The sequence below is a fragment of the Marmota marmota genome, unplaced genomic scaffold, assembly GCF_001458135.2.
Source record: "Marmota marmota marmota unplaced genomic scaffold, marMar, whole genome shotgun sequence".
Taxonomy (NCBI): domain Eukaryota; kingdom Metazoa; phylum Chordata; class Mammalia; order Rodentia; family Sciuridae; genus Marmota; species Marmota marmota.
In genome coordinates this window covers 297,421-324,738 of record NW_026000222.1, presented here as the reverse complement: position 1 = coordinate 324,738, position 27,318 = coordinate 297,421, and the positions used below count along the sequence as shown (strand labels likewise).

Genomic DNA, 27,318 nt, shown 5'->3' with positions numbered 1-27,318 from the left:
GCCAGCGCGCCCTCAGTGCGCAGGCGCGCCGGCTGCTCTCTTTTCTGCTCTTCCTTCTCTTTCTCTCTAGACGTCAGGCCGTCGGGTCCTATGTCGCGCCGGGCCCTCCGGAGGCTGAGGGGGGAACAGCGCGGCCAGGAGCCCCTCGAGCCCGGCGCCCTGCAGTTTGTCCTCCGTGATGATGATGACGCAGAAGAAGAAGGACCAAAACGGGGTCCGGGAGGCCGGCGCCCCGGGGGCTCAGGGAAGGAGGGTGTCCAAGTCAACAACCGGTTCGAGCTGGTGAGGAGCGGGGCAACCTGTGGGAACTGGGGGCGGGGGGCGGAGCGTGACGTCATGGGAGGGCGGGGTGGGTGTAAAGTTGGGTCTGTACTGCGGTGAACTGGTGGGCGGGGTCTTGATGTCATGGGTGGGGCCGGGCTACGGGCAGCTCTGCAGCGGAGAGGGCGGGGCCATGACGTAAGGGGCGGGGCTAGGGCGGGACCGGGGCGAGCGGGGCGGTGTCGAGGGCAGGTAGGGTCGCCGAGGAGAAGGTGGGGCTGTGCCGATTGGGGGCGGGGCTAAGGGCCAAGTCGGCGGGGCGAGCTGTTAAGGGCCCAGGTGACGATACGGCGCTGCATTGGGCAGGGCGGGGGCTTCGCTAAGAGGGTGTGGCTCTGACCTCCAGGGGTGGGACTAAAGGGGAAAGCTGGGGTGGGTTGACGAAATTGAGCTACACCGGGGAGGGTGTGGCTTCTGTACGGTGGGAGGGGTTGTGGCGGGCAGGACCGGCTCAGGGGGTCGCAGTGAAGGGGATGAGTGATGGGACTGCGCTGCTGCAGGGAGGGCTGCTGCGGGGACGGTGGTGTGTGATGTTAGAAGTGAGGCTGGGGTGAGCAGGGGCGGCGTCAGAAAGGAGGGGGTCCCCTCACTGCAGAGGGGAGGGTGGGGCAGAGTGCCGGGGCAGAGTGCCAGGGCAGAGTGCGGCTGTTGACTGCGCTGCAGTGAAGGGGTGGGGCAGGGCTTCGTGATTCGGGTCTTCCTAGATTTCATAGTCTAGCATCTCCAAAACCTTTCAGTTTATTCATAACACCTCTGCCTAACCGGGGATGTTGCATCTTGCTCCTTCCTGCCTCCCTCACCTAGGTGTCCGCTACAGGGAGGTAAAGGAAAGTGAAATGCCCGCTGGTCCCACGATGTTCTCCCCTTAGCACTGGCCTCATCTGTAGCTTCTCGTTTGTATGGGTTATCTGATAGTGGCTTCTCTGATTTCCCTGAGCTGGCAGGTAGCATGACTGTTTTGCTCACCTTGTATCAGTCTCAGTTGCCCCTGAGTTTTTATCGAGTTGGCAAGTTAAAAGGCTATAATGTTAAAAGACATTGTGGAGTATGGAAATTGTCCTTAGATAGTTTGGGTATTTGCTTTAAAAGTTATTGACCTTGCCACTTAAGAGCTGGTCTAACCCCATAGTCTGGTGGAGGTGGGACTGAAGTCCCTTCTTTGAATTCTCTGTCTGTACCCGACCTCTTCTGTTTCTCAGCCTGAAAGTAACTCTCCCCAGCTTTCTATTTCTTTCTATCTTTTTCATTATGGAAAATTTCAAACACAGAGATATGGTAGTACAGGTACTTCATGTGTCCATCCCCGGGTTCCCTAATTATGGACACTTGGCAACTACTATCTGCCTTGGACTTTCACTCCCTTCTCTCCAGGGATGATTTAAAAACATCCCAGACAGCACACCACTTGCCCTTAAACTTGCCAGTCGTGTTTCTGACAACTCTCAGGATGCACCACTTTTCATCCTGTCCCATTATTACCAGCTCAGGATCAGTTTGAAGTCTGCCACTTCACAAACCTTTTGTCCTTATTCAAATGCCCTCCAGATTGTCTTTAAGAATAACTCCCAGGCGCAGGGCATTTACATGTTCTGGGTACCACTCATTTCTTCCTCACAGTCTGGGAAGGGGGGTGATGTTGACAGCAGAGGTGACATCTTCAATTTATACGGGGCTGTGGCTCAGTGCTGGAGCCCTTGCCTCAGGCATTGGAGGCAAGGGCTCCATCCCTAGCACTGCAAAAGAAGAAAACAGAAAACAAACAAACAAAAAAAAAAAACCCCACATACACATAATTAAATTTAGGCTTTTTTTATTTGAACCTTGTGCTCTCTAAACCACACAATGACATTGTCCCTGCTGGTGAAAATTGGTGGGTGAATAGAGAAATAGAGGTGTTCAGGGTTATGAAAAAAAAGAAGAGATGATTGTATGTCTGAATGGGAAAAAATGATGTTTATGTGAACCCCTCCTTGAAATCACTCTGGTCCAAGAGATTGGCTTGGGGCTTTGTGATGGTGTAAGCCTTCTGCTTGTTGTGTGGGGTGTCTTGTTGTGTTGTTGTTGTTGTGTAGTTTTGACTTTTGTACTGGGGATTGAATCAGGGGCAGTTTATTACTGAAGCAGGGTCTTGCTGAATTGCTGAACGTCTCGCTGAATTACTGAGGCTGGCTTCAAACTGGTGGTCCTCCTGCCTCAGCCTCTCCAGTTGCTGGGAGCTTGCATTTTGGTGCTGGGGATTGAGCCCAGGGCCTTGTGCATGCTAAGTATCCTCTTCCACCAAACTGCACCCCCGGCCCCTGCTTTCTGAGGGTATTAGTATCACTGGCTTAGGTCTCCTTCCCAGTCTCTGGATTTGTGCATGAGCTCTATATCTGTATCCATGTGTCCAAATGCACCTGACCTTACAGACTAGGGCTTACCTGCTCCTCAGGCTTCCCTGTCTCTGTTGAAAACCCCATGCCAAGACCAGCCACCTGGAAGATGTCCCTGGTCTGTTGACATTTGTGCAAACCATTGAAAAGTCCTGCGTGGCTCTAAGTGCACAGGGTCGTGACCCATCCTTCCCAGTCTCCACCTCTGCTTGTCCAGGCTGCCTAGACAGCTCTCCTCACTCGCTTTTCTAGCCTGCTCTGCTCAGCCACACTGCCCTTCCTTTGCTGCCCTCTATGCCTACAGTTCCCCACGTTCAAGTACCAACACATGGCTGGATCTTTCCTCCCACAGAGGCAGAGTCTCTTCCCTGTCACACTGCCATACAGTCTGATTATGGTCACAGTTGCCCTACAGTCCCATTCCCTCTATTCTGGTCCTTTTCCATCTCCTGGCAGTTACCTGCGAACATACTGTATACATTACTTGTTTGTTCTTTGTGTTTTGCATGGGTTGCTTCCTGGGGCTGAAGTGTCTGCTTCCTGAAAGGACTTTGTTGCTAGCTGTGTGTCCCCACCACCCAGCAGGCATGCACAGAGCTCCTCCTGGAAGACCGAAGGCATGTCTTCCTCAGGGTGCAGGCTCCTGGGCTGTAGAGTCAGTGACTTCCATTCCAATGTGGGATCCGCCTCTTCTGGATGTAGGATCATTGATGAGATACCTGACGAAAGCTTTGGGGATGCTTTCCTTGGCCTTGTGGGATTGTGGTGAAGACATGCTGGGCCCTCAGTGGGCACTCAGCAAGCACGGAAATGATGTGATGTTGAAATGGAGGAAGCAAGAGAGCTTTTCTAGAAGAAAAGCCTCCCGGGGAAATGGACGCAGACACCCATAGGCCTGGTCCCCACCTGCCGCCTATAGTGTGGACCTTGGTATCATGCATGGCTCATGGGTGTTCCTTTGGCTTTGGTTAGAAATCACCTTTACTGTCTCAGTCAGGGGGTCCTAAAGACAGCTTACTGAAGTTAAGTCAGATGAAGTGCAGTCAGATGCACCCCAGGGGTATGTAGTGAGTCTTGACAGAGGCATGCACAGCATGAGTGCCACACCACATTCTGAGAGCTTGCCACCCTGCAGCCTGTGCCCCCTTTCCCTGCCTGTGTGTGAGTCCTGCCTGTGCCTGCATTTCCCACCAGCAGTCTTCCAGAATGTGCTCTTTTCCTTCTGTCCTCGCTTGCTTAGCCTGTGCTTTTGAGCTTCATGCAGGCTGTGGGTTTTCGCCGTCAGCTCCTTCTTGCTGAGTAGCAGTGTATTGCAGGGTGTTCATCCGTGGTGTTTCAGGGGTCTGACTCGGTTCTGGTGGGGGCTGCTCTGCCTGGAGTTGCTGAGCTCTAAGGACAGGTGTTTTGTGGGTTTGGGTTTCATTTTGGCTGATGGGGCATCTACAGGGAGAACTACTGCATCGGGAGTGGATGCGTATACCTGGACCAGCAGGTGCTGAGCGCTCCTCCAGCGTTTCATCCCACCTGCCTATGGGCTGTGCAAGGCTGAAGGTGCTCCAGCCTCCAGGGAATTGGTGTTGGCAGCCTATGCCCCCAGCCCTCAGCAGGGACAGTGCTCCTCACTGGCTTTTGATTTACATTTCAATAAAGATGTTGTTGGGTGTCTTTCCATGTGCCTATTGTCCATTTGTTTGTCTTCTTTTTATTAATATTTTTTAGTTGTAGATGGACACAGTATCTTTATTTTATTTTTATGTGGTGCTGAGGATCGAACCCAGGGTCTCGCATGTGCTAGGTGATCGCTCCACCGCTGAGTCACAACCCCAGCCCCTGTTTGTCTTCTTTTGTGAACCGTCTCTTCACATTTTGCTACCTGTGGTGGATTCCCAGGCTGCTCTGTGAGCATGGAGCACTGACACCTGGGCAGACATGTGGCTGCTCATCTCGCTGCTGCCTATGGGTTTCCAAAGAGGTTCTGTTCAGTCAGTTCAAGTGTTCCATGGGTTTTTGCCCTATAACTCATAGGTGGAGATAATAGGAGTGTTTTCACATGCACAGGCCCTGGTTTGATCCCCAGCACCACGCATATGTGCCTGTACACACAGCATTTGTTAGTGTTCTGTATGAGGAAGCAGAGGTGTGCATGACATGGAGCTGCTTCATGACTGCATAGCCAGAACGTGAATGCATTGGCCTGACCTCATAACTGACCTAAGTGCTGTGGTGGGCGGGCTTGCTTACAGGGGGCACGTAACCTGACGCAGTTGGCCCTCCATACCTGCAGCTCCCACCAACCACAGGTCGAAATATGTCTCAAACTCACAGTTGTGCTGCCTGTGTGTAGATGTGTTTCTTGTCATCGCTCCCTGAACAGCACAGTGTGCAGGCTACTGAGACAGGATTTGAGTTAGGTTAGGTATGTGGTGATGCAGAGGAGAGGCAGAACACACAGGTATGCACAGGCTCTGTGCAAACACGACACATTCCATAGAGGGGACTGGAAACACTCCCCCACCCCCCTGCGCACGCACAAATGCTAAGGGGTGACAGTGCAGTGCAGCCATTGAGAAATGATGTTATGCAGCAGGATGTCTTAGTATTTGGGACCAGTGGCTACTTTGACATGCTGGTGGAAACCAGATACCTAAAAATCATGAGTTTACTTTATTGCATTGAAAAATTTTCCCTCAGTCCCTTTCAAAGAATTTTGTGTGTATGTCTGTCTTGTTTTTGTGTACAGTAGAGTTGCTGTTCCCTGATGGTAATTGAAATATGTTTAAATTGTGCTATTAAATAACAAAAATTTTTTTTTAAAAAATAAATTTCAGTTTTCAGGCTGCTGCTGTTAGGCTGGAATAAAGACTTGAAATGCTGTGGTGGTTTTAAACTTGCCAACACTGTGTCATCTTTATTTTTGATAGTCATTTGATTTTTTTTCCCCTTTGGTACTGGGAATTGAACCCAAGGGTGCTTAACATACATAATAATAAGCCACATCCCCAGCCATTTTTAAATTTTTTTCTAATAATTTTTTTTTTTTTTAGTTATAGGTGGGCACAATATATTTATTTTATTATTATTTTATTTTTATGTGGTGCCGAGGATTGAACCCAGTGTCTCATGCATGTTAGGTGAACGCTTCACCACTGAGCCACAACTGCAGCTCCAATTTTTTTTCTTTTGAGACAAGTTCTCACTAGGACGCTTACAGCTTTGATAAGTTGCTGAGGCTGGCTTTGAACCTGCGATCAGCCTCAGTCACTAGGATTATAGGCATGTACCGCCACACCTGTGATAGTCATTTTATTTTAAAAAAAAAATTCATTTGTCCTGAACTTCTCAGAAGATGATATACAGTCAAAAAATATATGAAAAAGTGCTCATCATCACTAGCAATTAGAGAAATGCAAATCAAAACCACTCTAAGATTTCATCTCACTCCAGTGAGAATGGCAGCCATTATGAATACAAATAATAAGTGTTGGTGAGGATGTGGGGAAAAGGGAACACTCATACACTGCAGGTGGGACTGCAAATTGGTGCAGCCAATAAGGAAAGCAGTATGGAGATTTCTTAGAAAATTGGGAATGGAACCACCATTTGACCCAGCTATCCCTCTCCTCGTTCTATACCCAAAGGACTTAAAAACAGCATAATACAGGGATGCAGCCACTCAATGTTTATAGCAGCACAATTCACAATAGCTAAACTGTGGAAACCACCTAGATGCCCTTCAACAGATGAATGGATAAAAAAAATATGGCATATATACACAATGGAATATTACTCAGCAATAAAAGAGAATAAAATCATGACATTGCAGGTAAATGGGTAGAGTTAGAGAAGATAATGCTGAGTGAAGTTAGCCAATCCCCAAAAGCAAATGCTGAATGTTTTCTCTGATATAAAGAGGCTGATTCATAGGTAGGGAAGGAGAGCGTGAGAGGAGTAGACAAACTCTAGATAGGGCAGTGGGGTGGGAAGGGAAGGGAGGGGAGGGGGCATGGGGTTAGAAATGATGGTGGAATGTTATGGACATTATTATCCAAAGTACACGTATGAAGACATGAATTGGTATGAATATACTTTTTATATAACCAGAGATACGAAAAATTGTGCTCTGTATGCGTAATAAGAATTGTAATGCATTTCGCTGTCATATATAAATAAATTTTTTAAAATTTTATTCTAATTAGTTACACATGACAGTAGAATGCATTTTGACAGGGGTTGGGGCTGTGGCTCAGTGGTAGAGCGCTTACCTAGCATGCATGAGGCATTGGTTTCCATCAGCACCACATAAAAATGAAATATTGTGTCCATCTGAAAACTAAAAAGTAAATTTTTTTTTAAAAAAAGAAAGTATTTTGACACATCATACATAAACGGAGTATAACTTCTTGTTTTCTGGTTGTACATGATGTAGAGTTTCACTGTTCATGTGGTCATATGTGCATAGGGTTATAATGTCCGATTTATTTTACTGTTCTTCCTACCTCCATCCCCCTCCCTTCCTTTCACTCCCCTCTATCTAATCCAGAGCGCTTCTAGTCTTCCTAGCCACCCACCCCCACTTGCTATGAATTAGCATTCACATATCAGAGAAAATATTCTGCTTTGGTTTTTCGAGATTGGCTTATTTTGCTTAGCATCATATTCTCCAGCTCTGTCCATTTATCAGCAATTCCATAATTTCATTCTTTTTTAAAGCTGATTAATATTTCAGTGTGTGTGTGTGTGTGTATATATATATATATATCAATCACATTTTCTTTGTCCTTTCATCTGTTGAAGGGCACCAAGTTTGGTTCCATAGTTTAGCTATTGTGAATTGAGTTGCTATGAACATTGATGTGGCTGTATCATTATAGAATTTAGTCCTCTGGGTATAAACTGAGGAGTGGGATAACTGTGTAAAATGGTGGTACCACTCCAGATTTTCTGAGGAATCTCCATGCTGTTTTCCAGAGTGGTGACAACAATTAGTCATTTGATGTTGATTGCAGCAAGAACAAAACTCCCTGCTGGGCATAGTGGTCATGCCTGTAACCCCAATGACTCTAGAGGCTGGGACAGGAGAATTGCCTCATCAGACTTGAGGACAAAATTATTTTAACATGAACAATATTAGAAAATTATAATCCTTATAATACCCCCCCCCTTTTTTTTTTAGTTTGAAGTATTGGAATTGAACTCAGGGGTGATCTACCACTAAACTATACCCCCAGCCCTCTATTTTTCACTTTGTCACTGAGGTTGCTCAGTCTGGCCTCAAATTTGCCTTCCTCCTGACTCAGCCTCCCAAATAGAGTCTCTGGGGTGACAGGCATGGCAAGTCGTCTTCATGTCTGGCTCAGCTCTACTTCGCCATGTACACTGTGACCCCTGTGCAGAAATGCCCTCGGCTTGTTTCTCCAGATAAACGTCGAGGATCTTGAGGACGACCCGGTAGTGAACGGAGAGAAGTCTGATTGTGTGTTAACAGATGCTGCAGTGTCAGGGAACAAAGGAAGGATTCAGCGTGGAAACCCAGAGACCAAGCGGGAAGGAAATGTGGCCAAGGCTGCACCTCTGGAGCAGGTATGGGGACCCCGTGGTAACAAGGAGGCTGGCATGTCAGGGAAGGGCTGTGGCATCCTGCCACGTGCCACCTGTGTCGGCTTTTTCTTGGAGGTATAATTTTCTGAATTTGCTTTGGCTGATTCCGTGGGAACCCTGATAAAGTTTGTGCTAAAGTCCTTGAGATCAGTGGCGGCCCCAGGGGTACTGCATGCAGGTCCCTGCCCTGCCTGCTGCCCACTGCGCTCCAGGCAGCTCTGTGCCTTCTGGTGAAGCGTCCCTGAGGAGCTTCTCACTGCCCAGAGGAGCTGGCCCAGTCAGGGGCAGTGGGCGCCCCAGGCAGCCTGGACCAGCTCTGCAGCAGGGCAGGGTGGAGAGAGGCCACACTGACAGCAGGGGGTACGGGCAGGGTCCTGCTGCAGAAGGATGTGAGGGGCCGCAGGTGCTCCAAGTGGTGCTGGCTTGCTGCTTTGGTTCTCAGTTTTTAAGATTTTGCTTCTCTCTCCATTGATTAAAACATCTTATTTTATTAGTCTAATGCAAGTGGAAAACTCCGGAAGAAGAAAAAGAAGCAGAAAAATAAGAAAAACAGTACAGGAGAAGCCTCGGTATGCGACCAGACTTGACTGGCCCCTACCCAATCCCTCCGTGCCCCTTGGGCCGTGTCCCTCACGGTGGTGCTGGGAGAAGACCATTTTATTTGATGTCTTCATTTTTTCCCATCAGGAGTATAACTATCTAAGAGGTCAAGGACAAAGAAGAGTCACCTACAGTTTTGCTTGTGATTGGCCCTTTGTTCCTTGGTTGTCATGGCCTGTTCCTAGTCTCAGTGTCCTAGCTGCCCTCTGCAGGGAGAGTCCCTTCCCAGCCCTGCTCCCTGTTGCCTTCATCCAGCCTTCATCCCCCCACACCTGTGGAAGCCCACAGAGCAGACCCCCCTCAGTCAGCACGTTCCCGTCCGTGCCTTGACCCTCCTTGTCTCGTTGTCCGTCCTGAAGAGAGGTGTTAGCTTTGTTGCTGTTCACTTGGGGTCACAGGTCCCAGTCTCATTCACCTGAGGATGTGAGCTCACCTGTGAGACATGGAGTGTGGCTCTCTGGCCCGGTGGTTCCCAGGGCCTTCTGGATTAGTGATTGTTCTGAGCTTCCTCCTATAATACATCTCCTCCTTCCGAGTTAGATCATCTTTTAGAAAGTGAATACCAAATGACTTGTCAAAGTAACTCCTTGTTATTGGTTGTCACAGCACTTGGAGTGAAGCCAGTGTGCCGATTAACAGTTCCTTCTGGGCTTTTAGGAAAGTGGGATGGAGGATATCGACCGCATCTTGGAGAGGATTGAGGATGGCAGTGGGCTCAGCCGCCCGGGTCCCCCCCCACTGAGCTCCAGGAAGCATGTCCTGTATGTGGAGCACAGGTATGGCCTCGGCCTCTGATTTTGACGGGGAGGAGTGATTTAGAAAGAGGACAGTTTGCTGTCTTTATTTATTTAGAAGTGTTAAGAGTTCATTATTAAACATTTAGGAAGTAGAATAAAGGAGAAAGAAGTAAGGAAAAGACATCTGTGTTTCAAAGGACTTTTTTTTTGGTACTGAGGATTGAACCCGGGGTGCTTTACCACTGAGCCCTATTCCCAGCCCTTTTTATTTTTTTGAGGCAGGATCTCACCAAGTTGCTTAGGGCCCCACTAATTTGCTGAGGCGGTCCTCAAATTTTCGATCTTCCTGAGTCGCTGGGATTATTCGCGAGCATCACTGCACCTGGCTCCTTTTTATTTTTGATTTTGAGACCCGGTTTTGTTACCTTGTTTAGGGCTTGCTAAGTAGCTGAGACCAGCCTCTAACAAGGAGTCCTCCTGCCTTGGCCTCTGAGTAGACACAGGTGTGGCACCATCATGCCCAGCTCAGGACTTCCAAACAGCTTGCCTTTGTATGTCTCATGAGGCATTTTGAGCTGTACCAGTGTAGTGTCACCCTTGGACGATCACCCATCTCTTGGTCTGGTGGGTGCTTAATGAAACCTGATCTTTGCCAGCTTTGACAAGCAAGCTGCCTCTATTGTTGAGGCCCTCCACTCAGGGTGCATGCTCCCTGTACGAAGCCTGGCAGATGAACGCTGGACTCGCAGGGGAGACCTACCCCAGGTTCTCTCCTAGCAGTGACCCACTGCATCCCTTGGGTGCCCCATGGGGCCAGTAGTGGTCAGGTCCTATTGCAGGTGGCAGATTTAAAGAAAGCAAGCCTAGAAATCACCTTTCAAGCCAAAAATCATTGTTCTTTGGCTGGACTCTTACTTAGCTTTCTGCAATTTCGAGTCATTGTAGGAAAGCCTGACTTAATTTTTCTTCCTCACATTTCCCACATTCTAGACACTTGAATCCAGACACAGAACTGAAAAGGTATTTTGGTGCTCGAGCGGTCCTGGGGGAGCAAAGGTAAGGCCCACAGTAGCTGCATTCTCAAGCTGTTTTTACCTGTTTTCATTTCTTATGGGTGGGGGAGCCATTGGAAACCCTGGGGGAGAGTACTGAAAGCCACGCTGGACAGATGGAGCCCTTCCAGGGCCTGGGCGGGTCACCGAGACGCCAGGAGGCCAGGCTGTTTCACACCTTCTCAACTGTGCGCCCCATATTTTTAAAAAGGTCCTACAAGCTGTTAAACTTTGAATCCTGAAATTTTAGCCAGATCCATTTTGTTTCTCCACCAGCAGGAAAAATGACAAAAAGTTTGGGTTCTGAGATCAGTTTTATGTCACCCGACTCGTTCCTGGCTAGTCAGCTTCTGCAGTGGCAGCTGATGGTGAGCAGGCAGTGGAGTGTCCCTTGGCTTTTTCAGGGGAAGTCAGGGCCCATCCTGGGACTTTCTGTAGGAGGGTGGGAGTTCCGCTCTCCATCTCTGTACCGGAACATCCGGAAGCTTGTGTCTTTTTAAGTATGTGTTTTCTGATTATAGAGCTAAATGCTTTTTGTTAAAGCTCTGAAGCAGTGTAGAAATGTTCCCTCTTATTCCGTTCACCTGTGGCGCATGTCCCCAGGCCTTTCTGCACGCCTCTTGAGGAAGCTCTGCTGGCTTTGGCATGTTGGAGTCCCAGGTGTCTTCTGTGCCTGATGCACAGGGTTCTTTGTTAGGCCAAGGATAGGCGTGTCCACACCTTGGCTGCAGGCCCCCTGCATGCATGCAGCCCTCCGAGAAGTGGCCCACTGTGGGTTTCCTCGAGTACCTGCGCCTTGCCCAGCTGCCCTCCCAGGAACGGTGCAGCCGAGGCCCACCTGCACTCGGTCGTCCTCAGCTACATCCGCGACCACACAGTGCATTGAAACTGCGTGAGGTGTGCACGTGGCGCCCTTGTCTGACTGGTGTCTGTTGGGTCATGAGTGGGCCAAGGATTGTTTTCAGACTTCCTTTGTTCCCACTTTCCTTGTGTTTAACAGTTTTTGCCTTGTATTTTTGTTTTTAAGTGTTCGAGGACTCATGGGTTTCTGACTTCTATGTGTTTTGGGTTATTTGTGAAAAGCACTTACATGAACCACTACCTGCGCTGCTCAGGCCGAGTTCTGCCGCTCAGGCCAGCTCTGTCTACCTGCCCCTGTGTTACATTTTTGCATCATCTTATTTCTGTAAATTATAGTTATTATCAGTCATTAGTTAAGAATTACATTTGCTTTTTAGTTTTTGTGGCGCTAGGGAGTGAACCCACAGCCACACACCTCCGAGCCACACACCTCCGAGCTGCCCCCTGCACATATTTCAGTTTTATGTGTCTATTTTTGAGGTGAGGCCCTCTGTGCTTCCCAGGCTGGTCGCACACTCATGAGTCTGCATGGGCCTCCCCCTCAGCCTCCCAGGCAGCCAGGACCAGGTCTGTAGCCGGGTCAGCTCACTTACTACCTTTATAGTAGCACACTTTTTTGTTGTTTGTTTCTTCAGAAATTTAAGTCCTACTGAAGTATGTCAGTGAAAAGCTGAGGTTCCCTCCTTCTTGGTCCCCCACCCCTTGTCCTGTTGTTCAGGGACCAAACCTTGCTCCTTTCGGTTCCTCCCTCCTGGTGATCATTCAGGGTCTCCATATAGCTGTGCACTGGTCTTTGGGGGGAATCTGACTTCCTCCTGTGACAGATGGGGTCTGCTCCCCTCCCCCGTCTGTGCTGTCTCCACACCCCATGTGTCGCGACCCTTAAGGTGCTCCTCCTGACCCTCCCTCCAGCATCCGTCAGGGCTGCCTCCTCCCCTAGACTGCTGGATGGCAGCTCACCTCAGACAGACCTGGCGGTGCTCAGGATGCTGTAGACTTCCAGGCACTGGTGCTTTCCTTTCCACTGCTTGCTGCCTGTGCAGAGCTGTGCCATGTTGTGCCTCTCAGACTCTGGCCATGCTTTTCTTTTTGTGTATTTGTGCTTCTCACACAGTTTTCATGTCTCTTTTTGAGAAAAGAAAGATGCTGTTTTGTCCTGTTCCAGGTAGTCCAGCTCCTTATTCCTTGTTTTGTTTTAGTGAAATAGTGCACTGCTGAAAAGCATGGAGATTGGTCTACACACATCCACATCCCGTCACTCAGCTCAGGGTGCAGCCCTTCCAGGCCTGGCTAAGATGCCACCTGGCAAGAGAGCCAGACCCCTAACAGCAGCTAAGAACTCTTGCCCAGAGGGGGCCCGGTGCCCTCAACTTGTCGCTCACACAAGAGTCGCAGGGAGCTGGGAGCCTGAGGACCCTCAACACTCTGCTCTCGGTCTTCTTCCTTGCAGAAATACGCCAATTTCCTCCTCAGTTTTCCTTGTTGTTTCCATGTTTTCCTTTTCAAAGATTGGAGTCATAGTGCTGGGGTCTGGCTCAGAGGTCCACTTCCCTGCTTTGCCTCTGGCCACGGCCAGGCGTTCCTCCTGTGCAGCCTGTCCCACAGGAAGCAGCTCGTCTGCTCAGGGAACTTCAGTGGCCCTGAGCTGCTGCTCTGCACCATGTTCTAGGGTTTCACTTTTGTTTCCTTTTTGTCCCTCTTGCCTTCGTGCTGGACTGTTGGCCTCCCTGTTCCCTTGGACCTGATGGTAGCTGCTTGCACAGGTCGCAGCTGGGGTCCCCTCTTCATGCAGCAGTGCTTTGCTCTCCCTCCCTGTGTGTCCCCTGCCCACCGCTCTGCCTCCAGGGAGACCTGGAGGGATTGGGCAGCTAGCCTGGCCCCTGGCCCATGGAGGTAAAGCTGTGCCTGTCTCCTCCTCCCCAGGCCGCGACAGAGGCAGCGTGTATACCCCAAGTGCACGTGGCTGACGACCCCCAAGAGCACCTGGCCGCGGTACAGCAAGCCAGGTGAGTCTGTCACTCCTGCAGCAGGGGGCTGGCACGCTGGCCTCAGTGCCTTCTGGGTGGGCCTTGCAGCACCATGTGCAGCTGCGTGTGAGGTGTAGTGTTCGTGAGGGTGCAGCAAGCAGCCTGTATGTCCCCAGCTGGCCTGGCCTGTGCAGAAGCTCTCAACTTCCTTGCTGTCTGCCTCGGGGGTGCCATGCTACAGGAAGCAGCTGAACAGAGGCTTGCATTTTTAAGTGTTTTTTTGTGTGTGTGCTGGGACTGAGCCCGAGCCCTCCAAGCCACACATGCCAGGCTGGGCTCTGCTGCTGTGCTGCATCCTCAGCCCTCGAGTTTGTTTTCACATTAAGATAATTTGGGGGCTGGGGTTGTAGCTCAGTGGTAGAGTGCTTGCCTAGCATGTATGAGGCCTTGGGTTCGATTCCTAACACCACATAAAACTAAATAAACAAAATAAAGGTATTGTGTCCATCTGCAACTAAAAATATTTTAAAAAATCAATAATGTATGGTAATCTTACGTCCATTGCAAACTGTCAAGTATATATAATTTAAAGAAAACAGCCATGCAGAAGGTGCAGGGTAAGAAGGGAATGCCCTCTCTGGGCATCAGCTGCACAGAGTAGAGAAGCATCCAGACAGCCCTCTGCAGGTTGATGGGGCACCTACTGTAGAAGAGGTCATGGGTGTGTGGAGGACATGTGTGGAGGATGGTGACCAACGCACCTCACCTGCTGTGCCTGTGGGGGTGGGGTTTCTAGAAGAATCCCCTTGGACTCCCAGTGAGGATCGCCTGGGAGTTCGGGACCTGTGCTTGTAGGATCAACCCTGATGCCTCTCATGTATCTTCTGTTCCCACCAGGCCTCTTGCCCTTCTAGCAAAGGAACCTGAACATGGTAGAGATAGGGGCTCATTGTCTCAATCTGCAGGACTTGGACCTTGGGCCGGGCTCTCAGGAGGGAGTAGCTAAGGGGAAGCCCATGAGAACCATTGACCATTTAGCGGTTGTCTTAGCAGACTGAGTTTTTCAGGTTAACCAGAGGAAATGGTCCCTCCACATAGTCACACAAAAGGAGCAGAACCATATTTGGTCAGGGGTTACACGTGGCCAAGGCCTCTGACCTGGCACTGTGCCCACTGCACGCCTCCTGCCCCAGCACCTCACAGCCACCCTGGCTGCTGGTCCCAACCAGACGTGATCTGGGCAACCAGATGGACCTACATGCTCCCATCCCTGAGGCTTGTTGTCCTGGGCCATTTCAGCTCCATCTGTTCCCTGAGCTGGATCTGAATTCTATAGAGAAGTGAGTCTTTGTGGAAAGCAGACGGAGGCCAGCTCCTGGGACAGCCCAAGCAAGCAGTGGGAAGCAGGCCCAGGTGTTCTGAGAGAGTACTCGGACATCAGCCTCTGGCCCAGAGGCAGCCCAGCCCCAGGCCTGGGTGACCTGTGTGAGACCCCTCAGATCGAGTTGGTTGGTATCACAGAGTCCTTTCTGAGAACAGCACAAGGGAGACTGTTGGGGCTACTGTGCTCTGTAGAGGCGCCATGTCCTGGCCTCCAGCACACCCTCTCTGTGCACTCTCACCTGCCAGGTCTGTCTATGCGGCTGTTGGAATCGAAAAAAGGCCTTTCCTTCTTTGCGTTTGAACACAGTGAGGAGTACCAGCAGGCACAGCACAAGTTCCTGGTGGCCGTGGAGTCCATGGAGCCAAACAACATTGTGGTGCGTGGGCCCTGCAGCTGCCAGTGGGTGGAGGGCCAGTGCCCGGGCAGCTGCTCCTCTGGCAGTGGGGCCCCCGGACCAAGGGGCACTGTGGAGACTTGGCACTCAGGTGCTCTCCCGCTGGGAGCTGCGTGTAGTGGCACTATGGCCCTTCCCAGGTGCTGCCTCTGTCTTGGGCCTCACTGGGGAGGTAGGGGGAGCATGTAGATCCTGCTGGCCCCATGTCCCCCACGTAGGGTGGGCAGGAACCTGCTTGCTTTCAGTCCTCTGTCCTGAGACCTGGGAGCCAAGACAGCCCCACTGGGCAGGCAGGGTCCCCAGTTCCCACCTGGAGCCAGGTCCAGGCCTTGGCTGGGTAATAGCAGTGCACACCTGGAGTCCAAAGGGAATTTCGTCTGTCACCTGGTGATCATGTCTCCTGGTGTGCACAGGTCCTGGGGGACTGCAGGGGTGTCCTGTGGGTCCCTGCCTGTGACCTTCCTCCAGAGCTGCCCTTCTTTTCTGGTAGGTTCTGCTCCAAACAAGCCCCTACCATGTGGACTCACTCCTGCAGCTCAGTGATGCCTGCCGCTTTCAAGAGGATCAGGAGATGGCACGAGACCTCATAGGTGAGACCCAGTAGGCAGTGCAGCCTGCCTGTTCTCGCCGCGAGAGCAGCTGCAGGTGGCAGGACGTTGTCATGTAGCACTTTGTGGAAGGTGTGTCATGCCTGGGTTTAGTGTGTCCCGGAACTGGGCAGCCATCACTGCAGTCCTTTCTTCCAGGAGAACAGCCTGCCATCTACTATCTTCCCCCAGGCCCCAGAACCCTGACTTCTGGTCAGACTCTCCGTGGCCCTACCTGTGTGGGGAGCCATTCAGTGGAAGCACTGTGCGTGGTCTCTGCCCATGGTTGTGTGCCCCATGCGTGGTGTGACCCAGGTTTGCGTGTGCTCTTGGCTGGATAGTACTCCCCCTTTGGACAGACGTGGTTGGCGAATCCGTCATCAGTTGGTGGTTCTGGTTGCTCTTGCGTGTGTGTGTGCGCGCGCGCTGCTGTGAGTGTCTGGGCCGTGTTTGTATCACCTGGGGACTGGGCATGAACAGGACATGTGGCAGTTGCGCCCCATGGTGTCGAGGGCGTTTCTCACTCAGGCTCACAAGTTCTGTGGCTGCAGTTAATGCCGTGGCACCAGGGAAACCTAGGAGGTCCCATTGCAGGGTCCCAATTCTGTGACCCCTTCTTTCCAGTGCTTCCCGTGTTTGGGGTCTTGGGAGTTGCAGGCGCCTACTGTGGCTGACTCCTGCCTCTGTGTTGCTGCCCACAGAGCGAGCGCTGTACAGCATGGAGTGTGCCTTCCACCCCCTGTTCAGTCTCACCAGTGGGGCATGCCGGCTGGACTACCGCAGACCCGAGAACAGGTGAGCCGCCTCTCCTGAGGGCAGCCCTCCCTGTGGGCCTGGGATACTTCTGCAGGCCTCACAGGCCTGTGTCTTGATTCTTAAATCAGTGATGCTTAAGTCAGATTCAGCCTGACAGAGCAGACCTGGGTCTATGCTCTGCTTCATGACATTTCTGTCCTGACCACCTCTGGCATCAGCCCCGAGGCAAGCCTGCATGACCGCAGCAGTGTCCCTACTGTCCTGTGTGTATTCTTGCTGCTCTGGGCAGCGCTGCTTGGCTGTGGCATGGCCCCCACCTTATGGCCACCACGCCCTGTCTCAGTGCAGCAACTTGGCTGCACCGTGCACTCTGTCCAGACTTTCTCCACTGGTTTCTTCTTCTAGTAAACTCTCAGTTCTAAAAATAAGTCTACAGGATAACTAAAGTCACACACCTTTATGTACCCAACAGTAGCGCCATTTTGAGGGTAAATTAAGATCATAATTATAACAGTTTTTAGCTCATTTCCCTTGAATAACAAGTAGCAAACCAAAAGCAAGATAATGATTTCAAAAAGCTTGGTTTTCAGGGAGCTGGGGCTGTAGCTCAGTGGCAGAGCTCTTGCCTCACACATGAGAAGCACTGCTTTGATCTTCAGCAGTACCACATAAAAATAAATAAAATAAAAAATATTCTGTCCATCTACAACAACAACAAAATTTTTTTAAGCCCTTTTTTTAAATATTTATTTTTTAGGTGTAGATGGACACAACACAATACCTTTTTTTTCATGTGGTGCTGAGGATCAAACCCGGGTCCCGCCTGTGCTGGGCGAGCGCTCTACCGCTGAGCCACAATCCCAGCCCCAACAACAAAAAATTTTAAAAAACTTTCAGTACATTGGTGTGTGTTCAGCTCTTCAGGCACACACAAAGCTTCTCCCCAGACACAAAAGGCATTCGCAGACTCTGTATGAGGACCTGGACGCTGGCGTGGAGCCAGGTGGCCCTCAGAGGCTGCTCTGCTGTTTGCTGCCACTTGAACTCACGTGGACCTTTGTGGATGTAGGAGCTTCTACCTGGCCCTCTACAAGCAGATGAGCTTCCTGGAGAAGCGTGGCTGCCCGCGCACCGCACTGGAGTTCTGCAAGCTCATCCTGAGGTGAGTGTCCACCGGGGATCCACTCCTGCCAGTCCTCACGGCAGGGGCTTCTGGGCTGCAGAGACCCTGGGCCCTGACATTTTCCTTGCTCTCTTTGCTCTTCCCTCACTGTGCTGCCTGCGAAGCCTTGAGCCAGACGAGGACCCGCTGTGCATGCTGCTGCTTGTCGACCACCTGGCCTTGCGGGCCCGGAACTATGAGTACTTGATCCGCCTCTTCCAGGAGTGGGAGGTAGGTGTGCGCTTGCAGTGTGACTAGTAGCCATGGTGAGGCCATGAAGCAGAGCCAGGGTGGGTTCCAGGGTCCTCCTGCCCTTTAGTCCCCCTCATCTCTGCTGCTGAGCAGAATCAGGTCTTCCCAGAGGGAAGCAGCCTTGCATCAGAACCCCAAGAATAGCACACAACTGCATCGAGTGTGCGGGTAGAGATGGTGCTTAGTAACGGACAGTCAGGCAGACCTCAGAGCTGGGCGTGCTAGGCACAGAAAGGCACAGCCACTCAGTGGGAGAGGTTGTGGTGCAGGCTGACAGGGACCCCAGGTCCTGAGTGTGGGGACGACAGTCGGGGTGGTCACGATTGGTCACGTGTTCCAGGTCAGAGTTGCACATAAATGCCACCTGCCATCCTGGGGCCGCAGACCCAGGAGAGTGGGGTTTGCCTTGGGCTCCACTGAGTGCCAGAGAGCATGCACTATCTTGCTACAGGTGGGGTGTGCGCACAAGTCGAAGCAGCAGTGTAGGTGTGTGGGGTCAGGCTCCACGTGTGAAGATCAGTCTCACCTCTCGCTTTAGTGTAGCCGCTGCAAATGAGTGGGACAAACAGCTGAACAGAGCTTGTCCAGAGGGGGCTCAGGCCTAGGAGGGGAGGAGGGGGAGGAGCCTGTACTTGTTCTACTTTTCTGCTTGAACCTTTCACGGTACCTATTTTTCATGAGTAAAGACAAACATTTTTCATAAAAAATAAGTAATGAAAAACAGGTAAATCATTTAAAATCACATAACCCTTTATACAGTTGGCCCAGAAGTCTCACTTCCCGGGATCTAGTTTACAGAGATTCCAGGAGCTCATGAGAATGGCTGTAAGAAACCCATGGGGTCCCCAGAAGCAGCCACAGAGGCATGTTTGTGGTGGTTTATAAGATTACAGAACTCTGTGGAGACGAGGATTCCCTGTTAATGGAAAAGCATGGAGTAAATCATGTCTGTTACATCGCACACAGAGAAAGGCAGGGAAATGTTTGAAGAGGGTAGTGGCCCCCTCTAGGTGGGGGCAGTCATAGCGTGGCTGCCTTCACTCTGGACCCTGCTGTGTGGGGAGAGGGAGTCGCTCCTGTCCCCCACCGTGCTGAGCCTGAGGGGCTCAACAGAGCTCTTTTCCCACGGACGTTGCCCTTCTGCACATTGAAGACCCCCAGGTGGAGCCAGTCCTCCATGCAGGTGTGGGGGCGGCTCACTGTGTCAGCTCACTGTGGTGCACCTGGTCCTCACAGAGGGCAGGCCCCTCACCTGGCCTCGCGCTCCCTTGTAGCCTCATCGGAACCTGTCGCAGCTCCCAAATTTTGCCTTCTCGGTTCCATTGGCATACTTCCTGTTGAGTCAGCAGCCAGACCTCCCCCAGCATGAGCGCAGCTCTGCCAGAGAGAAGGCCTCCCTCTTGGTCCAGCAGGCGCTCACCATGTTCCCTGGAGGTAGGTACCACGCTGGCCTGTGCCGTGGTTCTTCCTGAGGGTGGAGACCTGGTCCCAGCCCTGCCTTGTGCTTAAAGACACATGTGTTCTCCAGCCAGCCTAAAAACTGCTGACGTTGCAGTTAGCTGATTACCCACCTCAGCGGGCCAACTGCACGCCAGCCAGGTGGGAGGGGACCATGGGGAGAGCGACAAACGGTGTGTCCACTAACTTTGCTGTTAGTTACAGGGCAGGAGAGAGATACAGGGTATGCACATTGGTGTTTGGTGTTAGGGAGAGAAACAGCAGCAGAGGGTTGAGCGGGGCCTGGACCTGATCCAGAGGCAGTGTGTGGTACGGCCCTGCATTTCCAGGGTGCCCCCACACACACACTAGGCCTCTATCTGCACCCAGGGCAGGCCCAGGGGGCTGCTGCCTACTCAGGCGGCAGGTGGCGAACCTTCTCCACAAGCACGCAGGAAGTGACCCTCTAGAGGAGGCCGTCCTTGCGCTTGTGGGTACGAGTGTTTGTCACAGAGGTGTGCACACACTTGGTGACTGCCCCTCTGAGGGGAAGTCCCAGAGTCAGCACTGCTTTGTTGGCTCTGGGGTTCCCAGGGCCCTGACGAAGCCATGGAGAGGCCCCAGCACTGGGTGGACTCGAGCACAGGCAGACCCGCCTGAAGTGTCCAGAGCTCCCTGTCAGGAGCAGAGCCAGCTCACCAACTCAGGGCTCAGCCCATCATCCCAGCAGCCACCTCTGTCCCCCTCGGGTTCGAGGCAACTGGGAGCCCTCGGTAGGCCAGCCGAGGTGGGGGACACAGGGCCACGGGGCCCAGGTTGTATAACAGAGCTGCCATGGCTATCTCACAGGAGAGACCCTACTGCGGCTTGTCCCTGGGAGGCAGTTGGTAGGCCGGCTTTCCCAGCAGCTGCCTCTGGCAGGGTCTCGGCATGTGGGCAGTGCAGGGAAGCCCTGCCTACTCAGCCGGAGAGTACTGCATGTGGACAGTGCTAGAGCTGGAGAGGCCCTGTGGGGTCACCTCCTCCAGGGCACTGGCCAACCCCACTCCCACCAGTCCGTCCTAGGGTCTGTTGCTCATGCTTGAAGGGTGATGGGCAAGTCTCCCTGAGATGTGGAAGGGCACTTGGAGGACAAGGGTCTGCCTCCAGGGTGCAGAGGTACCTGCTCATCCTTTGTGGACCCCCATCCTCAGCCACTCCCCCTGCAGCAGCTCGGAACGCTGGTCAGACTCCAGGACCCCGTGGCCTTCCAGCCTCTGTTACATTATGACTCCAGTCGTGTCTGTGATCAGGGCCCCACAGTGCCCCGGGTCCTTGTCCTGGGCCACTGGGCACCTGAGCCTTTGCTTCCTCCGCAGTCCTCATGCCCTTGCTCGAGTACTGTAGTGTGCGGCCCGATGCCTCCGTCTCCAATCACCGCTTCTTTGGACCAGATGCTGAGATAAGGTAGAGCCTTGGTGCCCTGCCGGGATAACTCCTGGTGTGCATCCTCGTTGCCTCCTGGGGGCCCTCACTTACCCTCAGGGCAGTGGAGGGGTGGCAGGTGTGCTCTGCACCGCAGGATCAGGGTGTGTGTGTGTGTGGCTCTCTCTCCTGGAAACCTGCTTCAGCCTGGTGGCAATCTCGGAGACAGGAAACCCCTGGGGATGTTGGTTACTGTCCCCTAAGGAAGGCCTGGAGTGTGTGTCCACATATGGGTCACCTGACATCTGAGGAGAAACACTGGTGGGTCAAGTAAATGGCCTCTGGCCTAAGACATGAGGTTCACGAGATGCCTTTTGACAGGAATGGGCAGCAAGGCTTAAGGTCAGACAGCATGACCCACAGGCACTGGCTGTGGGCAGAGGGGCTCTCGTTGCTGGTATGTTCCACGTTCTGCCTTGGCACATATCACCTTTTTCATATTTCTCATAACAATTACAGAGGAGACAGCCAGGTGTAGTGGCACAGCCTATGATCCCAGCAACTCTGGAGGCTGAGGAGGGGGATCCAGCCTCAACAACTCAGCGAGACCCTGTCTCAAAGTAAAAAATAAAGGGGGCTGGAGTTGTGGTTCAGTGGTGGAGCACTTGCCTAGAACTTGTGAGGCACTGGGTTTGATCCTCAGTACCACATAAAAAGAATAAATAAAATAAAGATATCGTGTCCATTTAGAACTAAAAATATATATATAAGATATGAAAAATAAAAAGGCTGGGGATGTGGCTTAGTGGTAGAGTGCCCCTGGGTTCAATCCCCAGTACCAGAAATAAAAAGAAAACATAAATGAAAGAAAAACATGTTATGGGGGTCCACCCCAGAATCCCCGACCCTAGCCAGCCTTCGTCCTCTGCACTTGCTCTCTGCAGACACACACGTACACTGAGCAACTCAGTCAGCTGAGGAGCACAGACAGCACCGATTCACAGTCGCAGACCTGTATGCCCTCCCTTCAGGAGGTGGACTGTCCCCCAGTAGCTGAGAGACAGCCTCTTTTTGCTCCAGAAGGTCCTGCTGGGGGGTCTGCTCACAGGCCTTGCTCCCACAGCCAGCCCCCCATCCCTGACCCAGTCCTTGCTCCCACAGCCAGCCCCCCATCCCTGACCCAGTCCTTGCTCCCACAGCCAGCCCCCCATCCCTGACCTTGGTCTTGCTCCCACAGCCAGCCCCCCATCCCTGACCCAGTCCTTGCTCCCACAGCCAGCCNGACCCAGGCTTGCTCCCACAGCCCAGCCCCCCATCCCTGCACCTTGGCCTTGCTCCCACAGCCAGCCCCCCATCCCTGACCCAGTCCTTGCTCCCACAGCCAGCCCCCTGCCCTGACCCAGCTGGTGAGTCTGTACCTCGGGAGGTCGCACTTCCTCTGGAAAGAGCCTGCCACCATGAGCTGGCTGGAGGAAAATGTCCGTGAGGTTCTTCAGGCAGTGGACGCTGGGGACCCTGCTGTGGAGGCTTGTGAGAACAGGTGAGATGCTGGGTATTCGTGCAGGTCAGCCCCTCCTGCCCTCTCTGGGCACCCTCTGATGCTGTGGGCCAGAGTGGCTTCATGTCTGCTGCCGCTGGCATAGCCCTGCTCTCCTGTGGGTGAGCACGTGGACCCCTAGGCTGCTGCCACTGTCCAGGTGGGATTGTAGGTGTGGCATGGGTCTGCCCATGTTCTGTCCTGCCTACTGCTGTGCGCCTGGTTCTCACGTCTGCTGTGGCAGGTGCCAGGCTCACACCTGCTGGCAGAGATAGCAGCAAGCAGGAGCCCTGGCCCACTCCCACCCATGGTCTGGCCTTTGGCCCTGTCAGCACTGTGATCTGGGGACTGCTGTGGCCAGGCTGGCTGGTACAGTGAGGACTCTGTGGTCTGTACTGGCCAGGAGTCTCCCCTAGCTGCCCAGAGGAAGCCCTCTGCTGTGGAAGTAAAGTTGAAGATACGATGGGAGAGTGGGGGCCCTGGCACCCTGGCCCTCACAGCCAGTGTTCCCTGTGCACTCGTCTGCTCTCCACCCTGGAGGGATGTTTCAATGGGCAGGAGCACGTTCTGCTCCCCGTGCAGCTTCTCCACCCCGCCGTATCCAGCAGGGGCAGGCGCCATGCAGCAGCTGTAGTGACCCTCGGGTCCTTCAGAGACTCACTCAGCACACCATGGACTGGCTGCCTGGCCGTCTGGGGGTGAAGCTGGAGATGCTTGGGAGATGGAGACCTGCCAGGGAGGAAGGGCTTGGCAGTTTGCAGGGTGGGCACTGGTTAATCTGCTGCTGTTTGCCCTGGCCTCAGGCGGAAGATGCTCTACCAGCGTGCACCCAGAAACATCCATCGCCATGTGATCCTCTCGGAGATCAGGGAGGCTGTTGCTGCGCTTCCCCCGGTGAGGAGGAGGGCCTGATGGTGGGCTGTGTGACCGTTCCCCTCCTGCTCCTGGCAGCCCACAGGCAGGAGGGCGGGTGAGGCCAAAGGTGGCATGAGTACCTTCCCTCGGCCTACTGGGTGCTGGTCAGTCCAGGAGCAGCTGCACCCGTGGTCTTGGCCCCACGTGCCTTGCTGGTGGCCAGGCCTGCATGCAACACTGCTGAGAGCAGGCTGCTGCTGCGGGGAAACCTCAAGGGCACCACAGGTGGGTAGGAAGAGGCAGGTCAGGGCGGCCCGGACAGGGGTCCCTTGGGGCCCTCGACACCACTAATTTACCTAAGCTGCTCTGCCGATCCTCAGGACAGCACTGCCAACCTCTTCTGGCCAGGAGGGCTTGTTCTGATGAGTAGTGACGGTGGTGCTGGCGGGAGAGGGTAGAGAGGCCGGACAGGGCTAAGCCGGCTTTGTGTGACTCGTGGTTCAGCCCGTGCTGTGTGGCTTGGGCACCACAGTGAGTTTGATCAGGGCAGGCGTGGGCACTTCCTGTGTGCCTGATCTTTCCCACCATGCCCCTGCCCAGGGGCAGAAAGCCAAGCCCATCCCCCTTCTGTGTTGAGTGACCTGCCCCAGAAGGCTCCAGCATCACTGTTTCTCCCCTTTCTAAAGGATGTGACCACACAGTCTGTGATGGGGTTTGACCCTCTGCCTCCCCTGGACACCATCTACTCCTACGTCAGACCAGAGAGGTAATGCCCTCACCCCCACTGTGCTTGTGCAGACCCAGGTCAGTGCTCGGGGCTCCCCGGGGCTCGATGCCCAGCGAAGGCAGCCCAGAAGGCCAGCGGCCAGGCACGGGAAGAGGGAGCAGCACTGACACTCAGGACACAGCTGCCTGTGCACATATGCTCCCAACTCTGAGAGCTTCTTTCCAGATTTTGTAGCAGGTACTAGAAACGCAGTGGGAAGCAGAGTAAGAAGCCACTCTGCCGTGGTCAGCTGCCGTGGTGGGAACAGATGTGAATCGTAGAAACTAGAGATAAGTGTCAGGTCCGAAGCGCACCGAGAGATGCCCAGAGCAGCAGGAAGGCAGCAAGAAGGCCCGTGAGGCTGGGCAAGGAGAGTGGGTTGGTGGCACAGAAAGTGACAAACACATCAGAGCCCGTCTCCAGGCTGCCCCCGGAGTGTGGGCAGCTTTCAGAGCCAACAAGAGCCCTTTCACCTTTACTTCTGGTGTTAGGGCCACACCTATAATCTCAGCTACTCAGGGCTGAGGCCAGGAGGATCACAAGTTCAAGGCCAACAGCTTAGCAAGACCCTTTCTCAAAATCAAAAGGGCCAGGGATTAGCTCAGCGGCAGAGCACTTGCCTAGTATGTGTGACCTGGGTTCCATCCTGGCAGGGGAATGTGCTGAGGAGCTGCTTGTCTGGGGTAAGCCCCAGAGCTGCTGGCGGCCCTCCCTTTTAAGGCAGGCTGCCTCCCAGCCCCACCTTTTCCCACCGACTCTAGAAGTTATAATGGGACTGTGTGTTCACAGTGAGGCTCCCCAGTAGCTCAGGAGGAGGTCGATGGTCAGCGGGTCCAGAGGCACCTTGCTCTGCTGTCTGCCCACATGGGCTTTCTCCTCCTCAGAGCATGGGTGTGGCCCTGGTATCCAGCAGACAGTGGCCATGGCGTCCCCTGCCTGTGGCTCTGTTCTCTGCCGGCCTGGTGCTGAAGGAGGTGTGCACCTGTGGCCCTTTTCTGTTTTGTGGTGCTGGAGATTGAACCTGGGTGCTCTACCCCTGAGCTACAGCCCCAGCACTTTTTTAAATGTTGGGGCCATCTTGCTGATTTGCCCAGGTTGGCTTTGAACTCATGATCCGCCTACCTCAGCTTCCCAAGTCGCTGGCACAGGCACGGCCACCACGCCCAGTGAGACTGCAGTTCTTGAAGCAAGGCCTGTGCCATGGCAGAGGGACAGCCTGGCTGTGGTCATTTCACAGACTAGGCTCCTTGAAGAGCCACACCCCGGGCCCCTTCCTTTCCTTCCCAGTTGTCCTTGGGTGTCCATGGCCCCACCCCAAGCTGGACCCGGACCTGCCTTGGGAGGAGTCAAGGGGAGTCTAGCTTTGTTTTTTGACTTCTCTTGACTTCCTGTTTCAGGTTAAGTCCTGTCAGCCATGGAAACACGGTTGCCCTCTTCTTCCGGTCACTGTTGCCAAATTACACTGTGGAGGTAGGTTGGGCACGTCTCAGCTTCTGTGCTGAGTGGTTCAAGACAGTCGTCTGCATGCAGATGTCCAGCGTCAGCACCATGCTGGGCAGTGCAGGAGCGGGCCGACAGCTCCCGGGAGCCGCAGGGCTGCTCGGCCCCCTGCCTCGCACTGGCCTGGGTAGACATGTGCCTTTGGTTTTTCAGAGCTTCATGTCCTCGACAGGGACCTGAGGAGGGTCCAGGCCCGTGCTGGGGTGCAGGCCGCCCCAGGCTTGATGACGCACCTCCCTGCTTGGGCCCCAGGTCCCCAGTCCCAGCACAGAGAGGCCCTGCTCAGACCTGTCTCGCTGCTGCAGGGGGAGAGGCCAGAGGAAGGAGTGCCTGGGGGTCTGAACCACAACCAAGGCTTGAACCGGTTGATGCTGGCCGTGCGAGACATGATGGCCAACTTCCACTTCAACGACCTGGAGGCGCCGCGGGAGGACAACCCCGAGGGGGAGGGGGACTGGGACTGAGCCACTTAGGCTGCTGCGCCCAGTGCTGTGCAATTATGTTCCTGATTCTGTTCTGGTCTGGATTGACCAGTCCCCTGAAGTAGAAGTGCTGAATGTACCGTCCGCCGTGTCTTCTGTTCCCTGCAAACATGGATGGGTTTCTTCCCTGCTGCAGGGGCTCCTCCTCCAACACTCAGCTCCACCTCAGCACTCAGGAGTCAGAGCCAGCCCTGGCCCACGTGCGGCCCACACCGGAATCTGGACACAGGGCTCCGGGGGGATCCCTGGTGGTGTGGGATCTCCAGGCTTGTACTGAGAAGAGATGTCTGCATGGCTGGCCTTCAGGTCACAGCCCAGTTCTTTTCGAGCAGTTGGGGATAATGTGGGGGGGTCCCTCAGCTGGACACTGCGGCCTCTCCAGACTTGCGAGTTTTGAACTTTCTGAGCACACATTCTACCTTGGAGCTACAGCCCCAGCCCCGTACTGTATTAGGAAACTGGAGGGCTGAGACGCAGCTGAGGGGTAGAGCACTGGGCTGGCATGTACAAGGCTCCGGGCCCCATCCCCAGCACAGGAGGGAAGGAAGGCACGAGGGAGGGGAGGGGAGGAGACAGGGAGAGAAGGAAGGAAGCTGGGAAGCTTCAGGGGCAGTGTCCAGAGGTGAAGGAGAAGCCCAAAAAGCAAATTTAGGAAGAAAGTTGTTGAGGGCAGATTGGGGGGGTATATGACAGGTTAATGGACATTTGTTCTGGGGATAACTGGGAGCTCCAGTAAGACCCCCAGGTTGGCTGACAGCTGGCCACACAGCCAGTGCACACCAGAGCCTCAGTGCCATTGTGCCTAGCCACTGGAGGGACAGATCATGTGACCCAAGCCAGGCATGTTGGCCACACCTGTAATCCCAGCGACTCAGGAGGCTGAGGTTAGGGCTAGGGATGTAGCTCAGGGATAGCATGCTTTTCAGTCCCTAGTAACCAACAAATGAATATCCTGTCTAGTTCTGGAAGGGTCAGGAAACTGAGGGGTTGTGAGCTGTGCCAGTTCTGTCCTGGGCCCCCTTCACAGTGCTGATCTTCTGCCCCAAGAGGGGCCGGGAAGAGGTGCAATCCCAAATTTTAATGCTGGCCTAACGGGCTTTGGTAGGGGATTGCACCCATCTCCAGGTTGGGCAGCACCTGAGCTTCCACAGCTGGGGTGGGCGGGGGGCGGGGGGAATCTACTGAAAAGGGTTTGTTCTCTGAAAATGACAGGCAAGCAGGGTACCCTTCCTCTTCCTGCCTGAAATCCAGATATCTGCTATCTGGAGCCACAGCAGTGATCCTGCATCCAGGA

The 27,318-nt window shown here is 53.4% G+C and overlaps 1 protein-coding gene across 4 annotated transcripts; it reads left to right on the top strand.

The window, feature by feature from the left end:
- Nucleotides 1-26,108, top strand: Tcf25 (transcription factor 25). Of its 4 annotated transcripts, none has more exons than XM_048792618.1 (18): nt 1-282; nt 8,112-8,273; nt 8,786-8,860; nt 9,549-9,667; nt 10,619-10,684; nt 13,465-13,547; nt 15,138-15,268; nt 15,777-15,876; nt 16,575-16,668; nt 17,699-17,791; nt 17,917-18,022; nt 19,318-19,477; nt 20,839-20,926; nt 22,266-22,424; nt 23,225-23,315; nt 23,963-24,042; nt 25,440-25,512; nt 25,715-26,108. In XM_048792618.1, the coding sequence occupies exons 1-18, from the start codon at nt 91-93 to the stop codon at nt 26,087-26,089; spliced, it is 2,247 nt and encodes a 748-aa protein (XP_048648575.1). In that variant the 5' UTR covers nt 1-90; the 3' UTR covers nt 26,090-26,108. The 4 variants fall into 4 exon arrangements, with proteins under 4 accessions (XP_048648575.1, XP_015351412.1, XP_048648576.1 ...); XM_015495926.2 differs by having other exon boundaries at nt 2-282; nt 25,848-26,108; XM_048792619.1 differs by having other exon boundaries at nt 2-282; nt 25,795-26,108.
- The last annotated feature ends 1,210 nt before the right edge of the window (nt 26,109-27,318 follow it).

What these genes read in the sequence shown, in the direction of transcription:
- Tcf25 (XM_048792618.1), top strand. Translation starts at nt 91, where the DNA reads ATGTCGCGCCGGGCCCTCCGGAGGCTGAGGGGGGAACAGCGCGGCCAG. An exon ending in ACAGTACAGGAGAAGCCTCG is followed by an intron (nt 8,861 to 9,548) that starts GTATGCGACCAG and finishes CTGGGCTTTTAG; the next exon opens with GAAAGTGGGATGGAGGATAT. An exon ending in GCCGCGGTACAGCAAGCCAG is followed by an intron (nt 13,548 to 15,137) that starts GTGAGTCTGTCA and finishes CTCACCTGCCAG; the next exon opens with GTCTGTCTATGCGGCTGTTG.